Source organism: Nematostella vectensis, chromosome 7 (assembly GCF_932526225.1).
Source record: "Nematostella vectensis chromosome 7, jaNemVect1.1, whole genome shotgun sequence".
In the NCBI taxonomy this organism is placed as follows: domain Eukaryota; kingdom Metazoa; phylum Cnidaria; class Anthozoa; order Actiniaria; family Edwardsiidae; genus Nematostella; species Nematostella vectensis.
Window position 1 is genome coordinate 2,729,962 of NC_064040.1, and position 26,313 is coordinate 2,756,274.

Consider the following 26,313-nt stretch of genomic DNA (forward strand, 5'->3'; position numbering starts at 1 on the left):
GAACGTTGTGCCGTTTTGGTAGGCGGCGGCTGCAGACCGGGCGAGGTTGTCGTCCCTCAGGCTTTCGTATTCCAGCTCTAGATTTTTGACGCCATAGGATAATTTGGTAGCATCGCTTCCGACTACTACCTGGTCAACCGTTGCGAACGTGATCTCGAAGAGCAGCGCCTCGGAGAGCGCCCTTGGGTACAGTACGCCGTGGTCCGCCAGCAGAGAATGGTCTAGCGGTATGGTGTACCTCGCCCCGTGGGCAGCGTTTAGAGCGTTCTCCTTGGCGTTACTAGTCGCTTTATCGCCAGCCTTGGAGCGAAGCTTGCGCATGTTTTCTGACTGTATGCCCTACTCCAGGCGGTCCTCTCTCTCGACCTTGGACAGGTAAAGCTCCTCATACGTCTTGAAGACGTCGTAGCGGTTGGTGTCCTGGATCGTTTCTCCTGCAAACGTGATTTTCAGGCGGCTCACGAGATTTCGGCAGACGTTGTTCACGACGGTATTATTTGCATGGCCTGAGATGGAGAGATAGAGACCGACCCTGAAGGAGCCAGGCACGAGCGTGACGCCTTCCGATCACTGGACGAAAAAACGGATTTGCAGATATAGTAAATATGTTTTGCAACTATGGTAAAGTCCATATTTACTCGCCTTTACTCAAATTCAAATATTGAATTTGCTTTATATTTGGCACCAAGACAAACCAAGTGAAGGCCGATTTTACTTCATATTTGCTAATATATCAAAAACAGTGCAAAGAACGGATTTGCAGTTCTATTCACGCACCTGTAAATACGATAGCAAATGTTATGTTTTCGTCATGTTTGCTTGCATTTGCTCATGATGCAAAGAGTGTATATTCATTATATTTACTACTACAGCAAGGGTCACTTTTGCAAATTATTTGCCCATCAAAAAACATCTTTGCAAATTTGCCTTTTGCACGGCGTGCGAATGTTACCAATTAATACATTTGTTCTAAATTTGCAGTTAGGACAAACCAATAGATCCCATCTGCCCCTTCCCACAAAATATGTTAAGATATATACAGAGAGACCAACAAGCATATCTACTGAAATCCTTTATTTCATTTATTTTCTGTAATCAGTAAAATATAATCGGTATTTATACATTTGGTTTGGTCCAATAAGTGTATATTTCAAAATAAATAAATTACTATAAACATTATTTTATCAGCTCTTGGCCAAAGTAATAATTCTTTGAATATTATTCTTTCAATATTTTAAATAAATCACATCTCCTTTATATAATAAATTGTAGCCTCATCTACTGTTTTTCGAGGAAAATAGTTCAATAATAAATCTGAATACTCATGAACTTGTTGTAATAAAAATCGTTGTGAATTTGTAAATCAAAGTCGATCACTATATGCTTCAACAATAACATTTTTTGTGCCAACGCACAAGTCCATCATTCATAGCAAAATAGAGAAGCGCAACGCAAACGACCGCTGAAACATCGTTCACCACAGAGAGGGCAGCGACAAGGCTCGGTCTCCAGTCCCTCAGGGAGAAATACCCAGACCTTAACGAGAATCTGATACGGTTCCAGTCAGACCAGAGGGGGAAGACGCTTATACGGGTTCGTAACCTCGGCAAAGGGGTTTGGACTAAACCAAGTCAGCTGTTCAATGAGGACGGGGGCGTTCGACAGGACGTTGCAAAGCTGAAAGGCTTCAAGCTGGCGATGGGGTCCGTGGCAGAGATAGACGCGGTCATCCAGGAGAACACAGAACGAGTCCAAGAGCTGCAAGGGGTGGTAGCCACAGACAGGGAGACCATCGACGACCCTAACACGTCAGAGAGTCGCCACCAAGAGGCCCGTGAGCGCAACGAGGAGAGGCTGTCCGAGATTGACGAACTAGAACGCGAAAACCGAGAGCTCGAGAACCAAACGCCGCTAGGAGAGCGCATCAAAGCCATCTTCAAAAAGTACGGCTTTACCGTCACCGCTATCGGGTTGGCCGTAGCGACGACGATCGCGGCCATTGTGACGTCGCTCGGCAAGTCGCTCTCCTCCGTGGCCAGAGGGGTCGGTAACGGGCTTAAGGCTATCGGGAAAAAGCTAGGCGAGCTTCTCCCTGGGCTAGTAGCCAGCATCGCGAACTTCGTGTTTAAGGCTGCAGAAGAAGCGGTGAAATTCCTTGGCGAAAATGCGTGGCTGCTCATTCTAGCCGTAGCCGCGTTCTTGGTTCGTCGAATGCAAAGCAGTCATCGGAACAAGTAATACGCCGCGGCCACCGCGAGTGCCGACAACCACGCCTTGAGGGGGGTGTGGTCACTTTTTTCGCCCGGTCCGGGTGCGCTTGCCGTTCCGGCGGCAGTCATGCTATGCGCAGCGTGCGTACGTGGAGAGGGGGCAGGGGCCGCGCCCTCTGCGTGCACTTTCGCAGGGGCGGAAGCCTTGCTTCGCAGCCGGGACGGCACGCGGTCGATCCCAGGGTCAGTCAAGTGTTGCACCCTAGGATGCCCACCGGCCATGTTATGAGCACCGTTTGGCTTTGTCTCGGTGTTGATCGCGTTTGCGCCGAGCGTCATGGAGTCTGTGGCTTTCTGCAGCTTATTGTTGTAGCCCACGACGCTTTGCGTGTTTATCACCAGATCGCTCGGCATCAGCCACACTCCTGGTGCGACCGCAAGACTCAGTCTCACCTTGGCCTTCTGCACGGCTAACTGGTACCTTTGCAAGCTTTGAGCGATGTCGTTTTCTATTATCTTGTCTTCAAGCAGCTTCGTGAACTCCGCCTGCGCCTCCATGGCCGGCCCGCCGGCCCCCGCAATAGACGAACGGACGTTTACCTGCGCGCCAAGCACTGTGTAGACGAACGCCTCGACCGAGCGATCAAGTCTTCCTAGCCCTGCTTTTGTCAGCCCCTCACCTTTGGGAGGCGCAAACCAGCTATATTGCACGTCCCCGTGGTCGTCGTTGCGTATGTAACCCACCTGCTCCCCACTATTGTACGTCCCACCTTCGTCGCTAAACAGATTGAGGTGGCTCGGGTACTCGTCCGCCGCCGTGTCGTAGCCACGGATCACGTGCACGTTGCGATACCCCTCCCCCGGGTAGAACACAAACACATCGCCTAGCCCGTGGTTCCGCCCGCCTTTCCATCGGAAGTCCGGCTTACGCGGCAAACCGAACTCTATACATAGACGCTCGAAAGCGGCCTTCTTGTAGGGGTTACCTTTTTGCGTGAACGGGGTGTCGCCAGGCAGGGGGGCGCCGGGCTCGTAGAGTATCCTCCGGGTGGTAAAGTAGAAGTGAAACCTTAGAAATCCCCTGATGACAGAGGGGAGCGTGGCGAAAGCGGGGTCGACTAGGGACACCCCACATCCGGCGGTTGCGCACCAGACCGCCGATAAGGCGCCCACGCTTCGTGGCGCTCCGGCAGTGCTCGCTGTTTAACATCTGGTATAATCTCGAGCGGGAGCATCAGATAACGACTATAGCCTCCCTCCCGCCCGTCGCTACTCTGCCAGCCGGGCACCACACGGCCGAGTCCATCGTGGAAACGATCGACCGCGCTGAAAGCAAGATTCTGACCGCGAAGCTGGATCCCCTCACCGGGAAGATCGCGCTCATGTCCAAAGGCGTTGCGTTCCTGAATGCCGAGCTTTGCGCAATCATTTGGCTCAGAGGCTAAAGACGATCAGTTTGGGGGGCGGGGCCTCGCACTGCCCTTGGGGGGGCCCCACTTAAGGTGACTTTGCCGAAAATAGAGGCCCTCTACATCTTCTGCGATATCGTAGACCGCACGCAATGCTTCGCCATAGACGAGCCTTCAAACGTTCTCGCTTGCCTAGAAACCCGCGGGAGGCCGCACGAGAAAGTCGTCTATGGGCCCGACATCCCCGTTTGTGTCGCAGCATCTTCCTCTGAGTTTGTCTCGAGTATCCAAATATGGATCAGGGATGACCGCGATAGACGGGTGGACTTTAAGGGCAAGCCTGTTCGCCTCGTATTAGAGCTAACCTAGGCCCGACGCAACAAGCATGGCAAACAGCGACGTTAGCAGCGGTGCCATATACCCCTTGCTTCCAAGCGTCTGCCCCACGATTTGCCCGCAATTGCACATGACGCCTATCGCTCCGGCAAGCATCGGCGGCGACGCGCAAAGCTTCCGACTCCAGAAAATATGTGACACTCAGGCGGTCCTAGACAACGAGATAACGCATCATCGACAGGTGCGGAAGAAGTATAAGCGCGCCTTTGCTGTTACCCATGCTGTGTCTGTGGCATCCGGCATCGCTGCAATGCGCTTTCCAGCGCCGGGGTGGGGGTCTCTCTGAGTGGGATAGGGGTTCTGATCGGCGCTTTGCTGGCAGGGGTCGCTGGGCTGGTCGGTGTCGTGGGCGCGGGCGCGGGGGTAGTCTCTAGGGGTCTTACGAGCAAGGTGGCTAAACACGAAGACACGATGGTTCTAGCGGAGAGTAAGAAAAACTCGATCGGCGAGCTGGTCTCTAAGGCTCTGCAGGACGGGCATATCTCAGACGAAGAGTTTCGGCTTATACTTCAGGAACAAGAGAGATACTACGCGCCCAAGGCCGCTATCAGAGCTCGACACGGCCTCGCACCGCGTGAGAAAAAAAGCAGGAAAGGGCCCTCCCTGGAGACACGCGAAAAGATGAAAAAGATGCTGCGAGAAATTCGCGAGGAGTTCGGGAGCGAGATGTGTCCGAGTAAAACTAAGGTTTAAACGCCACGCCAGCGGCTTTGAATTTACGGCCGAAAAACGGTTATTCCGCGCTCCGTAGGTTGGCGGCCCAATCCACGTTCCTCGTTTTCGCGGCCATCAGGTCCTAGCACAAGGCGCTGGCGTCCCCGACATAGATTAATGATTGTTAACCATCGCTAATTACCCATCTACGCGGAGTGTGTTTTGCGTAGATTTACCCATCTACGCGAAGTGGTCCCGACGATGATTAATAACCAGCAACTGTTAGTCTACACGAAACGCGTTTCGGTGCCACTGAAAGCCCCCAGCCTGTGATGGGGCTGGGGGGCCAGAGGGGGGGGATTCGCGCCTCCCACTCGTTTCTATGAAACCCCCCAGTCCCCCCCTCAAATAACTTTGATGTTGATACAATAACAATGGCTCAGCATGCCAGTTGCGCTACACGACAGGAAATTTAATATCCTGTCCAGATAATGGCCTTGCAAATTGCCATCTCATATGTAATTACATCTCATGTATAATTACATAAGGTCTAATAAGGTCTAACTGATATAAATGACATTGATTAGTATGATTAACCATACTGCAGGCGAGTAGTATTCTACCAAAGCAGACAAGGCTAGCCTAGCCGGACACTTAGATAAAGATCCTGGCTCACTGAAAGGGTGAGAGCAAGTTCAGAGCGACTCATGGTGGAATGATTATTTTTATTTTGGGGCAATACGCGACACGGCCCAAATTACAGATAATTTCAGCTGCGCTTCAAGACATCTACTGTAGATTTCCTGTTAAGATTCCCAAAGGACTACTCAAGCAAACACAAATAAAACAGCCTAACAGACATATGCAGTAGCCGACCACTCTGCGGCAACCCTTATCGGCAATAATAACGCTTTTGCATTGCGCCAGGCATAATCCGTGGTTTCCTGATAGCAAAAGCTTAATTTCGTTATATTTTACTTGGCTGGCGTTCGCAAGGCCCACTTAAATAGAATGATCTGCAAGAAATTACCCTTCACTTTGTGACTGTATAATAATCGATTATCATATATCTACAGTGACTCAAGAAACTTGACTTTGCACTGAACTAGTCACATCCTATTTTCTAAAGCCAATTGCAGTACAAGCCAGGAAATCTAAGGCCGCTCCTAGCCTCCTCTCCGCAGGCATCTCTAGGTCTAGGTGCTGGAAAATTCAAAACTAAACAAATAGAGAATCTAAGGGTAGGGGCAAAGAAAGTAGCTGTTATTTACTCATTCTTTTTGGTTGAACAATACTGACACAACTTCGAGCCTGATTGGTATTGGTTCCCATATCTTTTCGTGATAACTGAAATTAATTGTTAGTTAAATAATGGAAAACCACAGTAGAGACAGTACATGATTTTTAGACATTCTCTACATGAGAAGCCATGAGAAGCCATGAGAAGTGGGTCCGCCTTTATGACAGCCTCTTTATTGTGATGAATGAAGATGGAATTGTTGTGGCTTGGAAGCTTTGTAAAGGTAATAGCTTTGCAGTAATTGAAGAGTTGCTATGGGATCTGAAAGCAAATCTGGATAGACTCAATTGCCAAATAGAACAAATACATGTAGATAACTGCTGCCAATTGGGCCAGAAACTTAATTCTCTGTTTGATGCATCTTCAGTTAAGCTGGATCCTTTCCATGCTATACAACGTTTTACTTCTACAATCCCAAAGAAAGGTGGATATGTTGCAGTCAATAATAAATGTCAGTCCAAAATGAAAATGGACTAGTCAAAAATGAAATCAAACCAGTCCATATTCGTTTTTAACTAGTTTAAGTAGTGGGGTTAGGGTTAGTTTAAGTAGTGGGGCTAAGGTTAGTTTAAGTAGTAGGGTTAGGGTTAGTTTAAGTAGTGGGGTTAGGGTTAGTTTAAGTAGTGGGTTTAGGGTTAGTTTAAGTAGTGGGGCTAGGGTTAGTTTAAGTAGTGGGGTTAGGGTTAGTTTAAGTAGTGGGGCTAGGGTTAGTTTAAGTAGTGGGGTTAGGGTTAGTTTAAGTAGTAGGGTTAGGGCTAGTTTAAGTAGTGGGGTTAGGGCTAGTTTAAATAGTAGGGTTAGGGTTAGTTTAAGTAGTGGGGCTAGGGTTAGTTTAAGTAGTGGGGTTAGGGTTAGTTTAAGTAGTGGGGCTAGGGTTAGTTTAAGTAGTGGGGTTAGGGTTAGTTTAAGTAGTGGGGCTAGGGTTAGTTTAAGTAGTGGGGTTAGGGTTAGTTTAAGTATTGGGGCTAGGGTTAGTTTAAGTAGTGGGGTTAGGGTTAGTTTAAGTAGTGGGTTTAGGGTTAGTTTAAGTAGTAGGGTTAGGGTTAGTTTAAGTAGTGGGGCTAGGGTTAGTTTAAGTAGTGGGGCTAGGGTTAGTTTAAGTAGTGGGGTTAGGGTTAGTTTAAGTAGTAGGGTTAGGGTTAGTTTAAGTAGTGGGGTTAGGGTTAGTTTAAGTAGTGGGGCTAGGGTTAGTTTAAGTAGTGGGGTTAGGTCAGTTTAAGTAGTGGGGTTAGGGTTAGTTTAAATAGTAGGGTTAGGGTTAGTTTAAGTAGTGGCGTTAGGGTGATTTTAAGTAAACAAATAGAACTAGCGACTAACAAAGGCGACGAAAACAAACACAATTAGATGACAGCAGCTTTAATCGTTGTGAATATAGGAATCTAATAATAAGTGGTACTGTCTTTCTACTCATTCATACAGCCATTACAGTCATGTGGGGCATTGAAGGTGCGCCATCTTTGAAGCTCTCATAAGGGAGACCTCTGTGGAATAGTCAAAGACTATGTTGGGCTTGGCAATTTTGTTCAATCTATTCAGGGAAATTATTGAATCAATCACAACAAATTTAGTGACAATTCTTGCATTGTCATTTGCTTTCTCTATTATCTTAGCAAGAAGGGAGTTTGGATGTAGCGGACCTTTATCGACTACATTGATCTTTACAGAAACATAATCATTTTCTTGAAAGTTTAGCTTTCTTGGTAGTGTTTCCTTCATTTTCCGATTATAACCTGCCTGGTTTTCAAACACTTGGTCATTTTCACGTTTTCGTTTTTGTGCTCTTGTCTCAATGATGATTCCACTTTCATCTTCTTCCACATTTTGATCATGGCTTTCTATGGTGCTGACTGTCATGGTAGTTGTTTTTGATGTCGCTGCCCTTTCAGGGACTGTCTCGCTCTTTCTTTTTCGTTTTTGGGCTCTTGTCTTAACAGTAGCCAGCTCTTCTTCTTCTGTATTTCTCACGGATTCGACTTTATGATCGTTGTTTCCTTCTTCTTGAACGGTGCTTAGGATACCGTTGGGGTCAATGCCTTCTCTTTATGGGGGAAGATGCCAAAAACAACTTCGTAGGGCGATTTGCCAATTGCTCGATTAAGAGTGATATTTTTTTTGTAGGCCGCCTCATTCAGAATTTTGCACCAATCATTTGATGCTAATCCCTTCTCTTTAATGAGGCTCAACAAATTCTCCTTTACTAGTCGGTTTGCCCTCTCGACAAGTCCCTGAGCAGAAGGGTTTTTTGGAGCGCCTCGGGCTTGTTGTATGTTGAACTTTGCGCAAAGTCATCAACGCTCCCTTTAAACTCTCCCCCCCCTGTCTGTGTGCAATTTGCATGGGAACCCGAACTGCCAAAACAAGGGCTCGATGGTTTGGGCGACTTCAAGACTTTCCTTTTTTTTCAGTGGAAGTAGCCATGAGTACTTGGAAAAATGATCTTCAACATGAAGAGCCCATAAATGCCTCCGTCCACAATTGCAGGGTATCTTACGAAAATCAATTAAATCCATTTCCAGGTGGCTCAAAAATCTATCTGCCTGAATAGGTTTTGTCACCGGCTTCTTGCAATAGTTGGTGAGGCTGGCTTGTTCTTGATGCAATTTGCATATGGAGGTAAATAATGTTATGATTTGTTTAGGTAGGTTACTATAATTCTCACTGAGATACTTGGCAGTTTTATTCTTCCCTCGGTGGCAGATTGCTTTGTGAGCTTGCGAGAGGACATCGTGGATGGTCGATTTATGTACAACGTACTTTCCCTTGGCATCAATGACTCTTCCTTCCTCGTCAACGTTCCACTTATTGCGAATGATTTTCAACTTATCATTGTCCGACAGTGCGATGTCTTTCTTCTCTTCTGGCGTCGTACATTTCAGCCATTGCTTGGCCTTCTCGTAAAATTCGTCACAGATGTATAATGTTGTGTTGCTTTTGCTAGACTTACTTTTTTCCTTTAATTCTTCTAATTTCGAGTAGAAATCGTCTGCATCGACACAGACGCTAGCAGCCATTGCTAACCAAACACGCTTTGGTGACTGCGCTTGCGTGGAGTTTTGTATTGTTGTTCATTTCCCAAGAGGCGCCACAGTTATAAAATTAGTTTCTAAACCGTGAAAAAAAAGGTAAGATAGAATTTATAACAGTAGGCAGGCAGGTAGGTAAGGAATAGAGGAAAAGGAAAAAGCAGGAAAGGAATGAGAGTGAAAAGGAAAGGAATTGGAGAAAGGAGGAAAGGGACGAGAGATAGTGGAAAGGAGCGAGTAGAAACAAACTGGAATAAGACTTTTTGACCCCCGAAAAATACCTAGCCCCATTTTTTTTAAATGAGACCCCAAAAAGGGAAAATCCCTTTTTAGAATCATTGACATATTCAACCATATTATTTTAGACTAGTCCAATTTCATTTTGGACTGGTTTGGTTTCATTTTGGACTAGTCCATTTTTATTTTGGATTAACATTCATTTTCGACTACAACAGATACAATTCGCCAATGAGGAAGTTGAGATCTGAGATGCTGGCAGAGTTTAAGTATTTTCTGAGGGATCCAACTGACAAGGGGAAGGACAGAGTAAAATCAACACCATCAAGCAATGTAATGGAAGCAAATACTGACTCTTTTCTGAGGCAATGGGAAAGTGTTGAGTATGAAGGTGAACAGATTGTTCCGGAGAAAGGTATAGCTGAGATTAACAAATTGCTGGCTCATATCAGAAAAGGTTGCTTATCTGGCATTCCTCCTTCAGGTGGCACCAATCGTAATGAAGGTATACACAGAGTACTCAACAAAACACTGAAAAGATCGAGACTTGGCCTACAGTATGCTTTGGCATTGCTTGCGGTGTTTTTCTATATTTGGAATGAGGAGAAACTGTCTATGACAAACAAAAAGAGAAAGATCAGGGTTACTCCCCCAGTTGAAACACACTTTAATGATACAACATATTGCAATGGAACAGAACATCATGCAATTTACAACCAATATTTGAGGGATGTTCTTTCAATTGAGGATGCAGCTTTGTGATGTGTTGAAGATGTGTTAAATAGACTGCAGGAATCCTATAATACAAATTGTGATAACCTTTCAGAAGATGAAGAATTAGATAGAAGTGAAGATGTCAAAGATTTTTGAGGAGCATGAATTCAGTGTCGGTGATGCTGGGAAGGAGTTTATTTGTGCTACATCGAAGGCATATGAAGAATTAATAAGAAATGTTGTTGATCAGTCTCAGGGGAGTTATGGAAAGCTCAAACCAAGCATTGCTATGTTTGAGAGTAGCATGTTGGGTCTAGTCAGTTCCAGTTTGCCTGGTAAATATAACTCCTCAGCTCTAGATGATATACTTGCAAACTTTGCAATGACTAGAGACCCAGTCCCTGGTATTGGAAATTGTTTCTACAATACAGTGTCGCATGGCCTTATCACGACAGTCTTCCCAAATATAACTTCCTCGTCTGATATTGGGAAGCACCTGTCTTCTCTAGGGTTACATGGTGAACAAGGCATGTACGATATGGCATTCAAGTTGAGGTTACTCAATGTTAATGAGTGGCTAAATGACCTAGAACCATACAGGCTATTTCTGCTAAACGGAGAATCGCTAGAAGATCAAGCAAATGCCTTTTTAAATGATGGATATTTCAATGCAGCTATTGGAAATATCATGGTTCCAGGAATGGCAAATATTTTGAAAATGCCAATAGTGTTATTGTCCCAAATGCAAAATTTCCCTGTGGTCCCTGTTTCACCAACTAAAGGTACAGTGATAAGTACACCACTCTATCTAGCCTTCGACCAATCTGGTCTTGGCCATTATGATGCTATTGCTATGCGGTCTGAACAACCTGAGACAGATGAAAGCAAGTTTGACAATTCTGCATCGCAAAAGGCCAATGGGGCCAATAGTGCTGGGAGCTGCAGATGCGGCCAAGGAGCTAAGAAAAAGGAGAAGGATTTAAGGTCATGTCACAGCTTTAAATCAAGGTGCAAATGCTTTCAGAGTGTTAAGCGGTATTCTGACTGTGACTGTTTAGGTTGCGAGAACCCTTATGGGAAAAAAATGCAAAGGGACCATTCCAAGGTCACGCTTACAAGAAAAAGAATGGCAACAAGGATGACAACCGAAATGGTGGCAGGAAAGAAGTTTGCACAAAAACTTGATGGCACGGGCAATATTGCTCATGGCTGGACCTTGTTTGAGGAACTAATAGTTATCCAGATCCTCCAAATGCAGCTGGCAAAGGGAGGTATAGATATTGATTGCATTTATCAACACTTCTTACAACTGGTGAGTTGTAATGTTAATCCTAAATCTATTGCACAAATATCAAGTAAAGTGATGTCACTTATCAGTGATGATAGAGTTTTTAGAACTAAACTGAAAGAACAGGCCCGCATGAATTGGTTTGGTCATTAGATCTAGCAAATTTGTGTATAATTGTGAACATTTGATAATGTCTGTCAAACTATGCAGGAACACTGCCAGATTTATGTTATTAGTATAATATATGGAGGCAAGCCACAATCAGATCCATTTAGCAAAAATAACATGTATAAGCTTACAATACATGTATATCCTGTATATGCTTTTTATGTTTAATTTAATAGGGATGTTCAAATTTCAGTTACTGTTCTTTATTGTAACAAACTAAATTTCTAGTCTAAATTGAATAATGTAAGTCTTCTGATTATATTATTATTACCAGAACATATTTTGACATTCCATTAACTTGGTTAATATGTGTTAAATGCAAGTTACAGTTTATTATTACATTGATTTCAAAAAAGGCAAGTTACAAGTTTTTGCTTAGTCTATTAAAGATACCTAGTGCCAACAAATGTTGTTCTAAGGCATTTTCTGAAAAGAGAATAAAAGGTGGTAGTTTAAGAATATGGACTAGCTTTGATTCCCTGATGAACATAGACTTTGTGTTTCCACCTCGATTGGTCAAAGCGACTATTGAAATTGGATGAGCTAATCGTAACAGTGAAACTGGACCACTGGACTTAGCACCGAATTCTTGAAATGGCTTCCCAGTCGCACGTAACATCCGCATCACGTCGGGTACGAAATTTTATACCCGATAAAACACTGCTACTACTGCTCGTGTTTTAAATAGTACATCGATACTAAGTGAAGGAAAATTTCTTGCTGAACATTCTATTTATTGTGTATGAGCCTTACAAACGGAAGCCATCAGCGGAAAATAAAGAAAACCACGGATTATGCCTGGCACAACGCAAAAGCGATAATTGCTGATAAGAGTTGCCGCAGAGTGGTCGCTGTCCTGGGAAATCTTTACATAAAATCTACAGTAGATATCTTAAAGCGCAGCTGAAAATATCTGTAATTTGGGCCGTGTCGCGTATTGTCCCGAAATAAACATAATCATTCCACCATGAGTCGCCCTGAACTCGCTCGCATCCTTTCAGTGAGCCAGGATCTTATTACCGCAAGTGCCCGATGCCTTCAGTATGGTTGATCATACTAATCAATGTCATTATAACAGTTAATAAATGGGACAGTTTTCCTTGGAAAAGGGGTTTACCCCTCGGAACCAGGTATGATAGAGAATTAGACCTTATGTGATAATAGATAATAAAGCGCTTTTGACCTTTCAAACGACGCGCTATGTAACCGCCGCCGCCTGGTTAGACGTGTAGCCGCTGACTCGCGAAATCCTCTCGTAGCGTCTACTCAACGGCGGCGATAATCGTGTTCCGTGACGTCACGGCTTTCACAGGAAAACCTATAATAGTCTCTGATTGGCCACTGACTTAGTAGCTTTATCTTGGATATTTTGATTGGCCCAGATCAGAAGTTGAAATTAAGGTTCCCGCTGTTTACGATGTGAGTTTATCGAGCGGTTCAAATATGGAGAAAAACACTACGACTCTCCCACCTAATCGCGATAAATCTGTCCTAAGTTCAGCCTTAGACATGTGTCAACGTTATTTGGGATAGAGAAACCACACAAAAAACAAGAGAAGGCTTTCTCTGCTTTTCTGAACGATGATGTCGATGTCTTTCTACGGAAAGTCTTTCATTTACCAAGCAATTTCGTTATTTTAGTTATTTTCCAAAGTTCTATCCAAAATGGCTAGGTTTTTACCAAATTTTTCCTTTTAAGCTGCAGATCACGGCAATCCTGAATATGTATGCGCTTGTGTTGTGTACACTGAAATCTAAAAGCTCAAGTTCACATCGAACGCTGAATGTCGATTAGCGCTTGCTATCCATTAGATACCGTTCGTAATCTTTCTCAATTACCCTCTTACAAAGAATGCAAGTATACATTAGCAGAATTAAAACGAAGGAATGTGCACGTGGAAAGTAGCAGCATTAGAGGGCGATGTTGGAATGTTTGTTTTGCAGGACGAAACCTGAACGTGTTTGCGCGCTGAATAAGAGAAAAGCCATTCATAGATGTCAAAATTAATCTATTCAAATTTATTACAATGGCGTCACGGAACACGATTATCGCCGGTGTTGCGTAGACGCTACGAGAGGATTCCGCGAGTCAGCGGCTACACGTAGGCTACCACCTGGTAAATAAGTAACACCACCCCGAGCGGCGCTTTTTTTTTTTCCTTCCCCATTATAAAATAACAGAGTAGGAAAGACAAGTTACTAGGGACAGTGATGATGGATCCGACCTTGTCAAAACAAATCCAACTGGGACCAACCTCAGCTGGGACTGCTTTGGACGTTGGAAATGTACACAAAAGCGGCAGAGAATCTATTTGATAAAATGCTTTAGCTGACTTTTACGGGGCTTTCCTGTTAAATTTTATTGAAGGCAAGAATGAAGCTTCGAATTTAACTATAAAATCAGTCTGATCTCTGTGTTGCATTCGTTTATGGCACACGGTGTCGCAACGTGAGTTCGCCGAAGTCCGGTCAATGAATTTGCTGGAGAAACGATAATTTTTGTGTTCCTGCACTTGCAACACATGTATTGAAATGAAAGCCATTGTGATCTCAATCAATTTCCTCTAATAATCTCAGCAAGCATTTTTGCTTTTGGAGCTGAACTCAAGCTTAGTTTAACATCAATAATAGGACACAAAGGACTATTTATCGTTTTATAGCCCTCCGGAATTATATGAAATTTGCTATCTAAAATTTGTACTCAGGGAGTAAGAAACTTTATTTTAGCTAGCTGAGAGACATAATTGACTCATTTTTAGTGAATGAAGATAAAACGTATTTCAGAGCTCTACAGTTTGTTTTCTGTTTAGAATGTCATTAGAGCGGTACCCTGGGTACCAGAGGCTCCGAGCTTCGCGGCGAAAAAGATTTGTTGTCACCGCGAAGCTTGGAGCCTCTGGTACCCAGGGTATTGGAGCGAAAGTAAATATGCCAAAGTTGTTAGCGATACGGATCGATTTTCAGTCTTTGCCGTTTGCCGCTCCTCTCTTCTCCCGGACTCCACGCTCTTTCCATACTTGAGAATTAAACTTTTGTTTTAACAAAACTAATAATCATCGAAAAACTTTGCCGAATTTATGACACGCACCGCATCCGTATAAGAATTGTTGGTTTCACGATGATGACGTTAATCTGTTGGACGTTTATCAAATGGCAAAAGCGCTGTCCAATGTGTTACTCCTGAATGGCGTTTTTCGCACGTATTTCCTATGAGGGGATTCCGACCCACCCTTTCAACTTTTAGCTTAATTAACTTTTTAATTGATCAGCAAGGAGTATAAAGGCCACAACGACTTACAAAATCGCGTACTGCAAAAGGAGACTATATACCATGAAACGGTCACAAATATACGGATTGTGATTGGCTCTTATAGACAGTGTATCAAGTGTATGTTGCAACAACCGTGTGTATTGGAGGGGGGGTAGGGGGGGGTATACAGCCCGCCACCACTATAGTTGTGGGGGGGGGGGGGTATCATCCTCTACTAGCAACCTATTTTAAAAGTCGGGTCCCTAGCTTTGGATGGTTCCTCGTCACCATGTGGGGTAGGGGGAGGTGTTTCTACCACCACCACCAAGTGGTGTGTGTGTGTGGGGGGGGGGGGGGGGGGGGTATCACCCGCCACCCATCAACCATTTTTTAAAAGTCGGGTCCCTAGTTTGGAGAATTGTTTTGACCTCGTCCCTAAATAGAAAAAGTTTAATAAATTCAAAACATTTTTCTTTGATGTGTTGCGTCATGGCTGCGTCCACCTCAGTTAAAAATTTGTAAATTGTATTGATGTCGCTACTGCGCACGCCTGAGAAACTGTAACGAGCTTTGTCAAAACTCTCGTAGAATACCTTTTCGTCAATAATTTCTATATAAAGAATAATATAAAATCATTAACAAAGTATGATAATAAATACCAAACACAAGTAGCACAAGAGCATTTCCAATGGTTTGCACAAAGGCAAATTTTTACACAAACTTTCATGAAAAATGTAAGGATCCCAAGAGGGGGAAATGGTACTCCGACGAAAACAGATGGGGGTAATCGGCGGCAAAATCAATTTTAACCTTGAGGGTTAGCACTTTGGGCGTGGTCTACAGAAATTCTTACCCCAAAGATATAGCAAATTGGGTTTGATCGAAGGAACTCTATGAGATGGCAGAATGGGGAGAACCGTTTAACACACCCTTAGGAACAGCAGTCGGTCGAAATTTATACCCTAAGAGATAGCAGAATTAGAAAAATACTTAAAAAGCCCCCGGGGGATAGCAGTTTGTCGAAATTTTATACTCTAAAAGATGGGAGGATCACCCCAGTCTACGTTTCTGGAGTGCCCCCCCCCCCCCTCCCCGGGAGTAAGGATAGCTGACTGGATAGTGGTATTAACCCTTGGAATTGCCCCCTGGGAACGCTATTTTCCGTAAAGGAATAACAAGGATTTTCTGTTGTGTAGTTGTTGAATTGTTTTTGCAAACAATTGCGCGTTATTTAACAGTTACGCATCGAGGCATTCTATTTATTGCTGTTGATGCTTTTGCCCAATAGCACTGTCATCAGTGCCACCATGCCGAATGCTGCGCAGAAATGATTGCATCCCAAACATGTCGCTGAACACCAGCGAAAGAATTGTCGCTAAGGAGGTCCCCACTCAAAGGGAGGATTCCTGCATGACGGAATGTTACCACGAGGCGCTGTGTATGTCATACAACGAAGGCCCGGTATCAGATGACGGACTGACATTACCATGCGAGCTGAACGCTGTTGATCACGTGGTTGAAGACAAGTTGGTTCCCAGAGCTGGCTACAGATACTGCAGCTTTATGGTGAGCTTAATAAAATATGCGATGAACCACTCCTTTGTTGTTAATTTTGAAAATACAACGGTTTATTTGATAGAAAGCTTCTTTTGATCGACGTTAGAAGTGTTTTTATTAACCATATGCGATTGAAAGTATCCCCCGCTCGGATTTGCCGATAAGAATGCATGACTTGTGTGTTTTATGTTGTGTATGTGTCCGTATTAGACGGGGGCATGACATGAAGGCGAGGCTGGTCTCCTTTGAATGAAAGGTCTATCGAATGGCCATCCATTCCAAAAATTAGAATTCTTTACTACTTTTTTTTTACTACTTTTATATTGCCCTTCTCGCTCTAGGCCATGAAAGACATCGAGAAGATGTTGCAATAGGCTGGGCACAGGGAGGGCCATCTAACCCCCTCCCCCCATCTCTTCGGACATATAAAGTATATAGTGCGAATAGGTTAGATATTTCTTATAGGTTGGTCTGGTGAGTGCTTGGATAGAACCTGTGTATATCCAACCCATTTCGTCTTTATGACTACCTAATATTTGTCTAGAGCCTGTGTATATCCAACCCATTGCTGCTTTATGACTACCTAATATTAGTCTTTAGAACCCGTATATGTCCAAGCCGTGGTTGCTTTATAGCTGCTTTATATTTGTATAGAACCCGTGTATATCCAACCCATGCCAAGAGGGCTATAACTGTAAGCCTGACTTCAACAAAGACGACACATACTCGTGCATCAAAGGTAAGAAGCACTGACTGTCCGAGGAAGCACTTATTTTTCTCTTTCTACTTATTTTTTGTCTCCTTTTTCCATCTCCTCCTTGTCTTCTTCTTCTACTCTTTCATATGTCCTACCCTTCATTTTTTTCGCCCCTTTCAATTTTCCAATTCCTACTTCTCCTTCTCTATTGAACTAAAGTAAATGAACCAGTTTGACAGACTTTATAAAATCTTATTTATATTTTAGTTTTTAATAAGTAATAACAAAGTATATAATAAGAAAGTAATTTTAGTCAAAACTTCTTATTTTCTTGAAACACCCAATTTCCATCATCAAGTACACATATTTTTTTCTTTCTGGTTTCTGGTGCGCATAATGAGGAGCAGCCTTGCTTCTATGTTTCATTATGCTGGTGCTGGAGTCTTCGAAAGCGCCTGTTTCCTCCGAGGTTCGATGGATAGGACATTGCTCCACTCGACCGATTTTCTGTTCAAGAGTACGAATCAGACGACCGAAATGTCCTTGCATGTATTATAACAACACGAGTGTCACCTTTCACCTCCCTCTTGAAGGTGACCTAGTTTTCAAACTGAACCCAGGACCTGAGAACAGCCCCATTTCAACAGTTGTTTCATCTCACTCTAAAGTTCGTAGTTCTACATGGACTCGGACACGAAACGCTCGTAATCTTATTGATACTCAACAGTCGCAGCTAGAGATGAACAGCCCTCAGCACCTTCATCGAACATATAACTTTTCGATGATGAACAATGTAAGGCAACCCATCCCTGTTTTTGTCAATAACTATCCAGCAAATGATAAACTGGTGGAGTCTCAATCTAAACGAAAATCGGTGAGATCAAGTAATTTAATCCCGATCCCTATTGTCAATACCAACAAAGATAATATAAACAAAAAGGTCAGACTGCGTCTTTCTCACCTTAATGTTAGATCAGCAAATAATAAAGCTCCAATTATAAAAGACTTTACGGTGGACAATGCCATAGATATATTGGCAATCACGGAGACGTGGTTTAAGAATGGTGATTACAATTCTGTCGAAATGGGTACCCTTTGTCCTACAGGATACCGTTTTCTTCACAGCCCAAGGCTAAATGCAAGAGGTGGTGGTGTTGCACTGCTCTTTAAAGATCGTCTTGAAATCAACAGCCGGATTTGTGAACAGTTCAACACGTTCGAGTTCATGGATGTGCGGCTTCGTCATTCTGTCCAGCTCGGGATTTTTGTTGTCTACAGACCACCTGAATCCACATACACATTGTTAAGTTCTCTCGATTACTGGAGCAGGTTCTCGCTGAGTCTAATGGTCAACTGTTGTTCATTGGTGATTTCAATCTCCACATGGATGATGCTAATGACAGATATGCTAAAAAGGTTTCCAACATATTAGATGCATTCGACCTAAAGCAGCACGTCAAAGGCATAACGCATAAAGATGGCCACACCCTAGACCTTGTAATAACTAGGTCTGATGATGACATCATCAAAGGGATTTCTGACCGGAACCCGATGATTTCTGTCCACCATGCCATACACTGTGAACTTGACCTTTGCAAACCACAGTTTGCGAACAAAGTCGAGAATTTCAGAAAGCTTCGATCGGTTGACATAGACCAACTTTCTGAAGACCTTCTCAACTCTGAACTTTTTCAAAACCAACAAGTGAATATTAATAACCTGGTTATAAAGTATGACAACACCCTTAAGGCACTGTTAAACAAGCATGCTCCACTAAAGGCGAAACTTGTTACCATTCGCCCAAAAGCTGCCTGGTATACACCCGAGGTCTCTGAGGAAAAGAGAAAGAGACGGCGCTTAGAGAGGAAATGGGTTTCCACTGGTCTTCCAACTGACCGTGCTAATTATGCTTACCAGTGTGGGGTAGTCTATAATCTTATTGATTCACTAAAGACCTCATACTACACATCAATCATACAGGAACATTCTTTGGATCAAAAGGTTCTTTTCAAAACCATTAACAAACTTCTTGAGAAGAAGTCAGTTCAATATTACCCAGTTGCCTCCTCTAGTGAGGTGTTAGCCAACAACTTTGCTGATTTCTTTATGAAAAAATATCTAAAATCCATCCAGATCTAATGGAACAGCAAACCATGGTTGGCCCCAACCCTTATTGTGACCATACGTGTACAGTGGAAATGAGTGAATTTGATGTAATTTCGGAAGATGATGTTAAGATCTTAGCTCACAAGCCTATATCGAAGTCTTGTAATCTTGATCCTTTGCCGGCCTCCATCTTAAAGGGATGCTTTAGAAATTTTCTATCATCCAACTATACAGAAACATTACGAAAATATTGTGGGGGGGGGGAGCACAGCCACGCCCATACTGGTCATTTCCTTATAATTTAAAAACAATTTTCTTTTCTTTTTTTGGGGGGGGGGGGAGGTGCACATGCCCCCAGTGCCCCATCCCTTGTTAAGGCCCTGTATTCCTTTTTTTTAAGGTTGCGGCTTCACGGCAGTCGGACTCCATGATAGTCACATCATCCCGGACTCCAGTTTCACGGCGTCGTCTTTTCTCAACGTTAATCGGTTCGCCCACTTTGCTCGCTTGAATGGTCAACATTACTGGGTACCCTCTAGTGCGTGGATAGCTCACGGCGCATGGCTCCAAGTAGATTTGCTGTCGAAGCACACGATCTGTGCGGTGGCAACACAAGGGGGGACTGATCCGACTTATAATACTTGGATCACACAATACAAGCTGTCTCTCTCAACAGATGGGGCTAGCTGGGAAGTCTACCAGGAAAATGGCGCAGACAAGGTAAAGGATACTATTGGGATATATTCAGATCTTGCATATATTTTAGGGCTATTTAAATCTTCAAGTTGGAATCCGAATTGATGTAATTCGATTTTTTTGTTTGCCTGGCTTCACGTAGGTTTTTCCTGGAAACAAAGACAAGCCCACCGTGGTAAAGAACTTTCTATCAAACAAGCCAAGTGCTCGATATGTGAGGTTCTTGCCAATTGCTTGGGCCGACTACGCTGGAGGCCGTGTTGAAGTTTACGGAACCCGTTAGTAATTAGTGTCCAGCTCGCTTATAGAACCCCAGTGCAGACAAGAACACCATGTTGCATGCTTGGAACATTATTTGTCACCTGATAAATATAGCACTAGTAATAAGAAAAGGTACGGATGCCTTGTCCAGACTTCTTTTGAGCTTACTTATCTGATGAATTATTTGCTCTGTTATATATTTGCACGTGATTACCAAGGCACAATAATAAGTATACTCGAATCGCTGTGTATTGAGCTTTCTCAGGTAGGAAAAAGGAGTTCAACCCTACCTAAACTAGCTGTACGGTGGATTAACGAAAGAGGGCATAACGGCTTGCCCAAAATGGGTATGCAATGCATGTCGGCCTTACCAAGCTAGGTGCGCAATGCATGTCGGCCTTACCAAACTAGGAGCGCAATGCATGACGGCCTTACCAAACTAGGAGCGCAATGCATGACGGCCTTCAGAGCCACTGCAATCAACTGGTTTATAGTTATCTGACCATGCTGTATATTAGCAAGAAATATTGAAGAAAAAGCTGGAGAAATTTGTACTACTTCACATTAAAACTTAGTATTAAACAGACTAAAATAAACGAAGGCTCTTACATGAGTTTTTTTAATCTTTGTCTTTGTTTATCGAGGGAACATATTAAACTTTTACGTCCCTTACGCCCATGCAGCTTGAAGAGATGGGACCTCCGGTTTAGTATCCTTATCGGCCTTATTCGAGAAGACTGGAAACACGGGAGAATAACTTCAACTCACTTGTGACACAAATTCGAATCAAGGCAGGAACCCGGAAAAATCCCCAGTTTGGGCCAGGCCCAAAGCGGTGAGAGGCCGACGAGCTAACACACTAGGCCACCCGTGCTTCCACACAGTCTAAAGTCTCATATTAAAACTTGTCTATTTATTCCCCGGCCTGAGTACTGAATTGTGTGAATTCTGAGTATTAATTTGTTTGTCCCATACCCGATCATGCGTATGCTTATTCTAAATGCATCTAAATTGGGGGGAGAGGGGGGTGTATAAGCAAGATATCACAGTATGCCGCTGCCTTTTCAGGTTGTTTTTGTGTTATGACAAACCTTTCAAAAATCATATATTGGCACAGTCCAGTCGTGCTTAAGTAATAATCACAATAATCGTGTGTAAAAAACTGCTCATTTGATATTTTAGACTAAATTTTCGTGCTCATTCCCGTCGCTAGATCTCATATCGGATCGCTGGCTCACAGAAAAGAGCTGGAAATCCAGCTCCAGGTTCCATTGTTACGTGCGATTTTGCTTGCTGTTTTTTTAAGATAGATAAACTATGACAAGAAACAAAAAAAAGGTTTACCATGTGACATTTAGCGAAAGCTCGAATTCACGATCAAAATTCAGTTCAAAAGTAAACAAAGCAATTGTCAATTACTGGTTTAAATTCCGTTGATAAGAAGCGTCCTTCCGATAACCGATAGTAGTTAAATCAATTAAAAAATTAATTATCTCAGCAAAATGTGTATTAGAAAGAAAAACAATAAAAGCTGGTAACTGTAGGGAGTCAAAAATAATAATAATACGTCTGCAGTTATTAAGATGATCAAGTCTCTAGGGACCAAAGCGTCTCTGAGAGCTCTATTGTTATGCATAGACCTCGTGAAAACGAGCAATTAATACAAATACAACACAAAAATGATTGCTTAATTACATAGTTAACACCGACCTAAATTTTTCACTGTTTTAACTCGCGCAAGAAACAAATCGCATATCAAACGATTACCCTCGATAAAGTAAAGTTTATCACGCCGTAAAGATGTCTCCGAATAAAGTACCGTATCCAAGGATCCAGCCGACGCTCAACAGAACGAATTCAATTCAAGAAAACAGAGAATCTACATCCACGAAAGAAATAACACTTTAGCATTATGGCAAGGCATCGCCCCTAAAGAATTCTCTGCCGCCTGCAGTAACAGACCTGCTACTAACGACCAGATACACGGCGGGTTAGTGCTGGAAACGGACCAACCAAACAATGTGGACAAATCATTTACGGCAAACATTGATAATTATCGGTTGAAGAAAAGGATTCTTGAGTCCCCGCTTTCGGATATGTACTGTACAGGCCAGCGACTCATGGGTAACTCAGTGAGCGAGATTTCTATGGACGTGGACGTTACTGGTCAAAGGGGTACTAAGCAACCGGCGCCCCCAAGGCATGCCATTACCTTGAACAAGCTGTACTCTTCTTTAAAGAAGTTGAAATCCAGACACGAAACGGTGAATAGAACACAAGCAAAGTGCAGGAACTTTCCCTTTAAAACAAGCAAAGGATTCAACATCCACCAAAACTGGAACGACGATGAAATTTTCATTCTTCTCGGCGGTAAATCAAAACCAGTTCGCTTCGAAGTGAATACTACCAGCCTGAGTTTATTAGAAAGTGAATTTGGTTTGAATTTGAAAACTAGAGAGCCTAATTGCGGGTTTGACGAGGAGGCCATTGAACTTCTTCGCAAATTTAGGGAGAAATATCGACACGGGATTTCTGGTAAAGAAAGTCCTTTTGTCCCATGGGCAAGACACGCTATGTCAAAACAGAGCACTGCCCAAGTGAAAAAGACGGGGTTCCTTCAGCGACACACTCGATAGAGAAGGAAGAGTATGGACGAAGGCTTACAATACACGTGTACCTACCTAACGTACTTATGGATAATTCTACAATTTCACCCTTGCCGGAAAAAGAGAAATAAACAGAGATTGAGATAATTTTTTAACAGCCTATATTTTCAATTAAATATGGTATAGATATTGGAGTAAAGACAACGTGTCTACATCCCCTCTTGTTTGGGGAATAATCTATCTCTTGTTAGGAGAATGATCTATCTCTTGTTTGGAGAATCATCTATCTCTGTTTGGGGGCTGTGTGTCTAAAGTTAGGAAATAGTTTTAAAACTTTTAGCTGCTTTCTACAAATATGTTACCCTGGTTCCAGAGCCTCGAACGTCTTTCTATTTAGTGCCCAGCGAGGTTGAGACGATGGCCACTAAATGGAGAGACGTTCGAGGCTCTGAAACCAGGGTACAAATATGTGTGTATGAAAATAACGCAGAGTTGTGAAGGGTGCCAATTAAGAAATAGCACATTGGAAATTGAAACATTTAACGTAAACAGATAGTTTTTAAAAATAAACTTCAGTTTTTAAAAGCACAGTGATTCGAATTCATTTCGAGAATATGTAAAAAATAGCAAAATAGGAGAAGGTAGGGAAACAAATTTGCAAGAAAAAAGATTAAAAGTGAAGCTGTCTGCAAAGATATTTTTTTACTGTTTTTGCACTTATCTCAACCAACCACAACAAAGGAAACTTGGTACAATATGTAATATTACTACCCAACTTTTAATTTAAAAATTGTCAAGAAGAATACATATACATCTATATTTTGAAATTCTGAAAAGCCCCTACTACACGTTTCCTTTTTAGTTTATATCAGTTAATGTTCTATTTACAGTTCATTGACAGTCAGTGTTATTTTGCATTTTAATATGTTGACAGAGCTAGCATCCCCTAAGGGATGGGATTGTGGGGGGGCTGGAGGTACGCATCCCCTAAGGGATGGGATTGTGGGGGGCTGGAGGTACGCATACCCTAAGGGATGGGATTGTGGGGGGCTGGAGGTACGCATCCCCTAAGAAATAGGATTGTGGGGGGCTGGAGGTACGCATCCCCTAAGGGATGGGATTGTGGGGGGGCTGGAGGTACGCATCCCCTAAGGGATGGGATTGTGGGGGGCTGGAGGTACGCATCCCCTAAGGGATGGGATTGTGGGGGGCTGGAGGTACGCATCCCCTATAGGAAGGGATTGTGGGGGGCTGGAGGTACGCATCCCCTAAGGGATGGGATTGTGGGGGGCTGGAGGTACGCATCCCCTAAGGGATGGGATTGTGGGGGGCTGGGGGTACGCATCCCCTAAGGGATGGGATTGTGGGGGGGGGGGGGGGGAGGGGGCTGGAGGTACGGATCCCCTAAGGGATGGGATTGTGGGGGGCTGGAGGTACGCATACCCTAAGGGATGGGATTGTGGGGGGCTGGAGGTACGCATACCCTAAGGGATGGGATTGTGGGGGGGGGCTGGAGGTACGCATCCCCTAAGGGATGGGATTGTGGGGGGGCTGGGGGTACGCATCCCCTAAGGGATGGGATTGTGGGGGGCTGGAGGTACGCATCTCCTAAGGGATGGGATTGTGGGGGGGCTGGAGGTACGCATCCCATAAGGGATGGGATTGTGGGGGGCTGGAGGTACGCATCCCCTATCCCCTAAGGGATGGGATTGTGGGGGGGGGGGGGGGGGGGCTGGAGGTACGCATCCCCTAAGGGATGGGATTGTGGGGGGGGGGGGGGGGGGGGGGGGTACGCATCCCCTAAGGGATGGGATATTGTGGGTGGGTGGGGGTCTGGAGGTACGCATCCCCTAAGGGATGGGATTGTGGGGGGGGGGGGGGGGGCTGGGGGTACGCATCCCCTAAGGGATGGGATTGTGGGGGGCTGGAGGTACGCATCCCCTATCCCCTAAGGGATGGGATTGTGGGGGGGGGGGGGGGGCTGGAGGTACGCATCCCCTAAGGGATGGGATTGTGGGGGGCTGGGGGTACGCATCCCCTAAGGGATGGGATTGTGGGGGGGGGGGGGGCTGGAGGTACGCATCCCCTAAGGGATGGGATTGTGGGGGAGGGGGGGGGGGGCTGGGGGTACGCATCCCCTAAGGGATGGGATTGTGGGGGGCTGGAGGTACGCATCCCCTATCCCCTAAGGGATGGGATTGTGTGGGGGGGGGGGGAGCTGGAGGTACGCATCCCCTAAGGGATGGGATTGTGGGGGGCTGGGGGTACGCATCCCCTAAGGGATGGGATTGTGGGGGGCTGGAGGTACGCATCCCCTATCCCCTAAGGGATGGGATTGTGGGGGGGGGGGGGGGCTGGAGGTACGCATCCCCTAAGGGATGGGATTGTGGGGGGGGGGGGGGGGTACGCATCAATCAATCAATCAATCAATCAATCAATCAATCAATCAATATATTTTATTTGGTACCCTTATACATGATTATATATCAGGTGTTTTTCCAAATAGTTAAGATAAAAAGGTTGTCATTATCCGTGGTGTGCATTTATTCTTTTAGGCATTCAAATCTTTTTCTTGTGCAGTCAAAAATATATTTTGCAGTTTCCCTGTTAATGATCTCGTTTCTTTGATCCATGGTAATAATAAAAAGGAAAGCTCTTTCAGATGTCATTGCATTTAAGTTGATATTAGTTTTGTCTTTGATAACACTATAGTATGCCTTTCTAATCGCGTTGTATGTAGGGCATTTTACAAGAAAGTGTTCTTCGTTTTCTATTCCATTTTTGCAAATCGTGCACCTCCTCTCATTTGGGGGCACATATGGTTTGGCATGTCTACCTGTTTCGATGGCCAAATTATGATTGCTTAGTCTTAATTTTGTGACGGCAATTCTGTGTTGTACATTATTAATTTGGGTAAGATATTTTTCAAGTTCGTAGACCACCTTGAAGGTCCTGAAAGTTCGCAATTTATTCTTTTGGCGTGGGTCTCTTCTACTATCATTGTGAATCTCACTTAGCCACACCTGTCGCTCGATATCTTCAAAGCGCATCTTTATTAAATTTATAGACGTGTTTGGGGCATCAAGCCATATATAGCCCAAGCCTGCTCGATCTAAAATGTTTTTCAGTTTGTGCACCCAAGTTACCTTGCTGTTATTTTCTAAAGAATCTAGGAAAGCCAACACAGCAAGTTTACTGTGGTCAGAATTTATCATTTTTTGCCAATATTTTATTGCTCTACATTTGGCTTTTAAACGCATTGGAAATCTACCGACCTCGGATCTACATGCATTAGAACTGCAGTACCTGTTGACGCCTAGCAGCCAACGTATAAACCTTGTGTGTACCGATTCTATGGGGTCTTTTTCTAGTTTGTCATTGCAGTCTGTTCCCCACACCTCGCTACTATATAATAGAATTGGGGTTACGCATCCCCTAAGGGATGGGATTGTGGGGGGGTGGGGGTCTGGAGGTACGCATCCCCTAAGGGATGGGATTGTGGGGGGGGGCTGGGGGTACGCATCCCCTAAGGGATGGGATTGTGGGGGGCTGGAGGTACGCATCCCCTATCCCCTAAGGGATGGGATTGTGGGGGGGGGCTGGAGGTACGCATCCCCTAAGGGATGGGATTGTGGGGGGCTGGAGGTACGCATCCCCTATCCCCTAAGGGATGGGATTGTGGGTGGGGGGGGGGCTGGAGGTACGCATCCCCTAAGGGATGGGATTGTGGGGGGCTGGGGG

General features: G+C 44.3%; 2 protein-coding genes across 2 annotated transcripts in view; both read left to right on the top strand.

The window, feature by feature from the left end:
• LOC5508021 (lactadherin) overlaps positions 1–20,579 on the top strand; it is a 31,535-nt gene extending 10,956 nt beyond the window's left edge. The window contains exons 2-5 of the mRNA XM_001628582.3: positions 15,938–16,215; positions 16,861–16,945; positions 19,410–19,729; positions 19,848–20,579. Coding sequence (XP_001628632.2) covers positions 15,938–16,215; positions 16,861–16,945; positions 19,410–19,729; positions 19,848–19,988 — 824 coding nt within the window. The 3' untranslated portion in view covers positions 19,989–20,579. The remainder of the gene's footprint in view (positions 1–15,937; positions 16,216–16,860; positions 16,946–19,409; positions 19,730–19,847) is intronic.
• Positions 9,218–12,367, top strand: LOC116615103. The gene has a single exon (XM_032376763.2). It carries the CDS (start codon positions 10,083–10,085, stop codon positions 11,382–11,384), a length of 1,302 nt encoding a protein of 433 aa, XP_032232654.2. The 5' UTR covers positions 9,218–10,082; the 3' UTR covers positions 11,385–12,367.
• Positions 20,580–26,313: the final 5,734 nt, after the last annotated feature.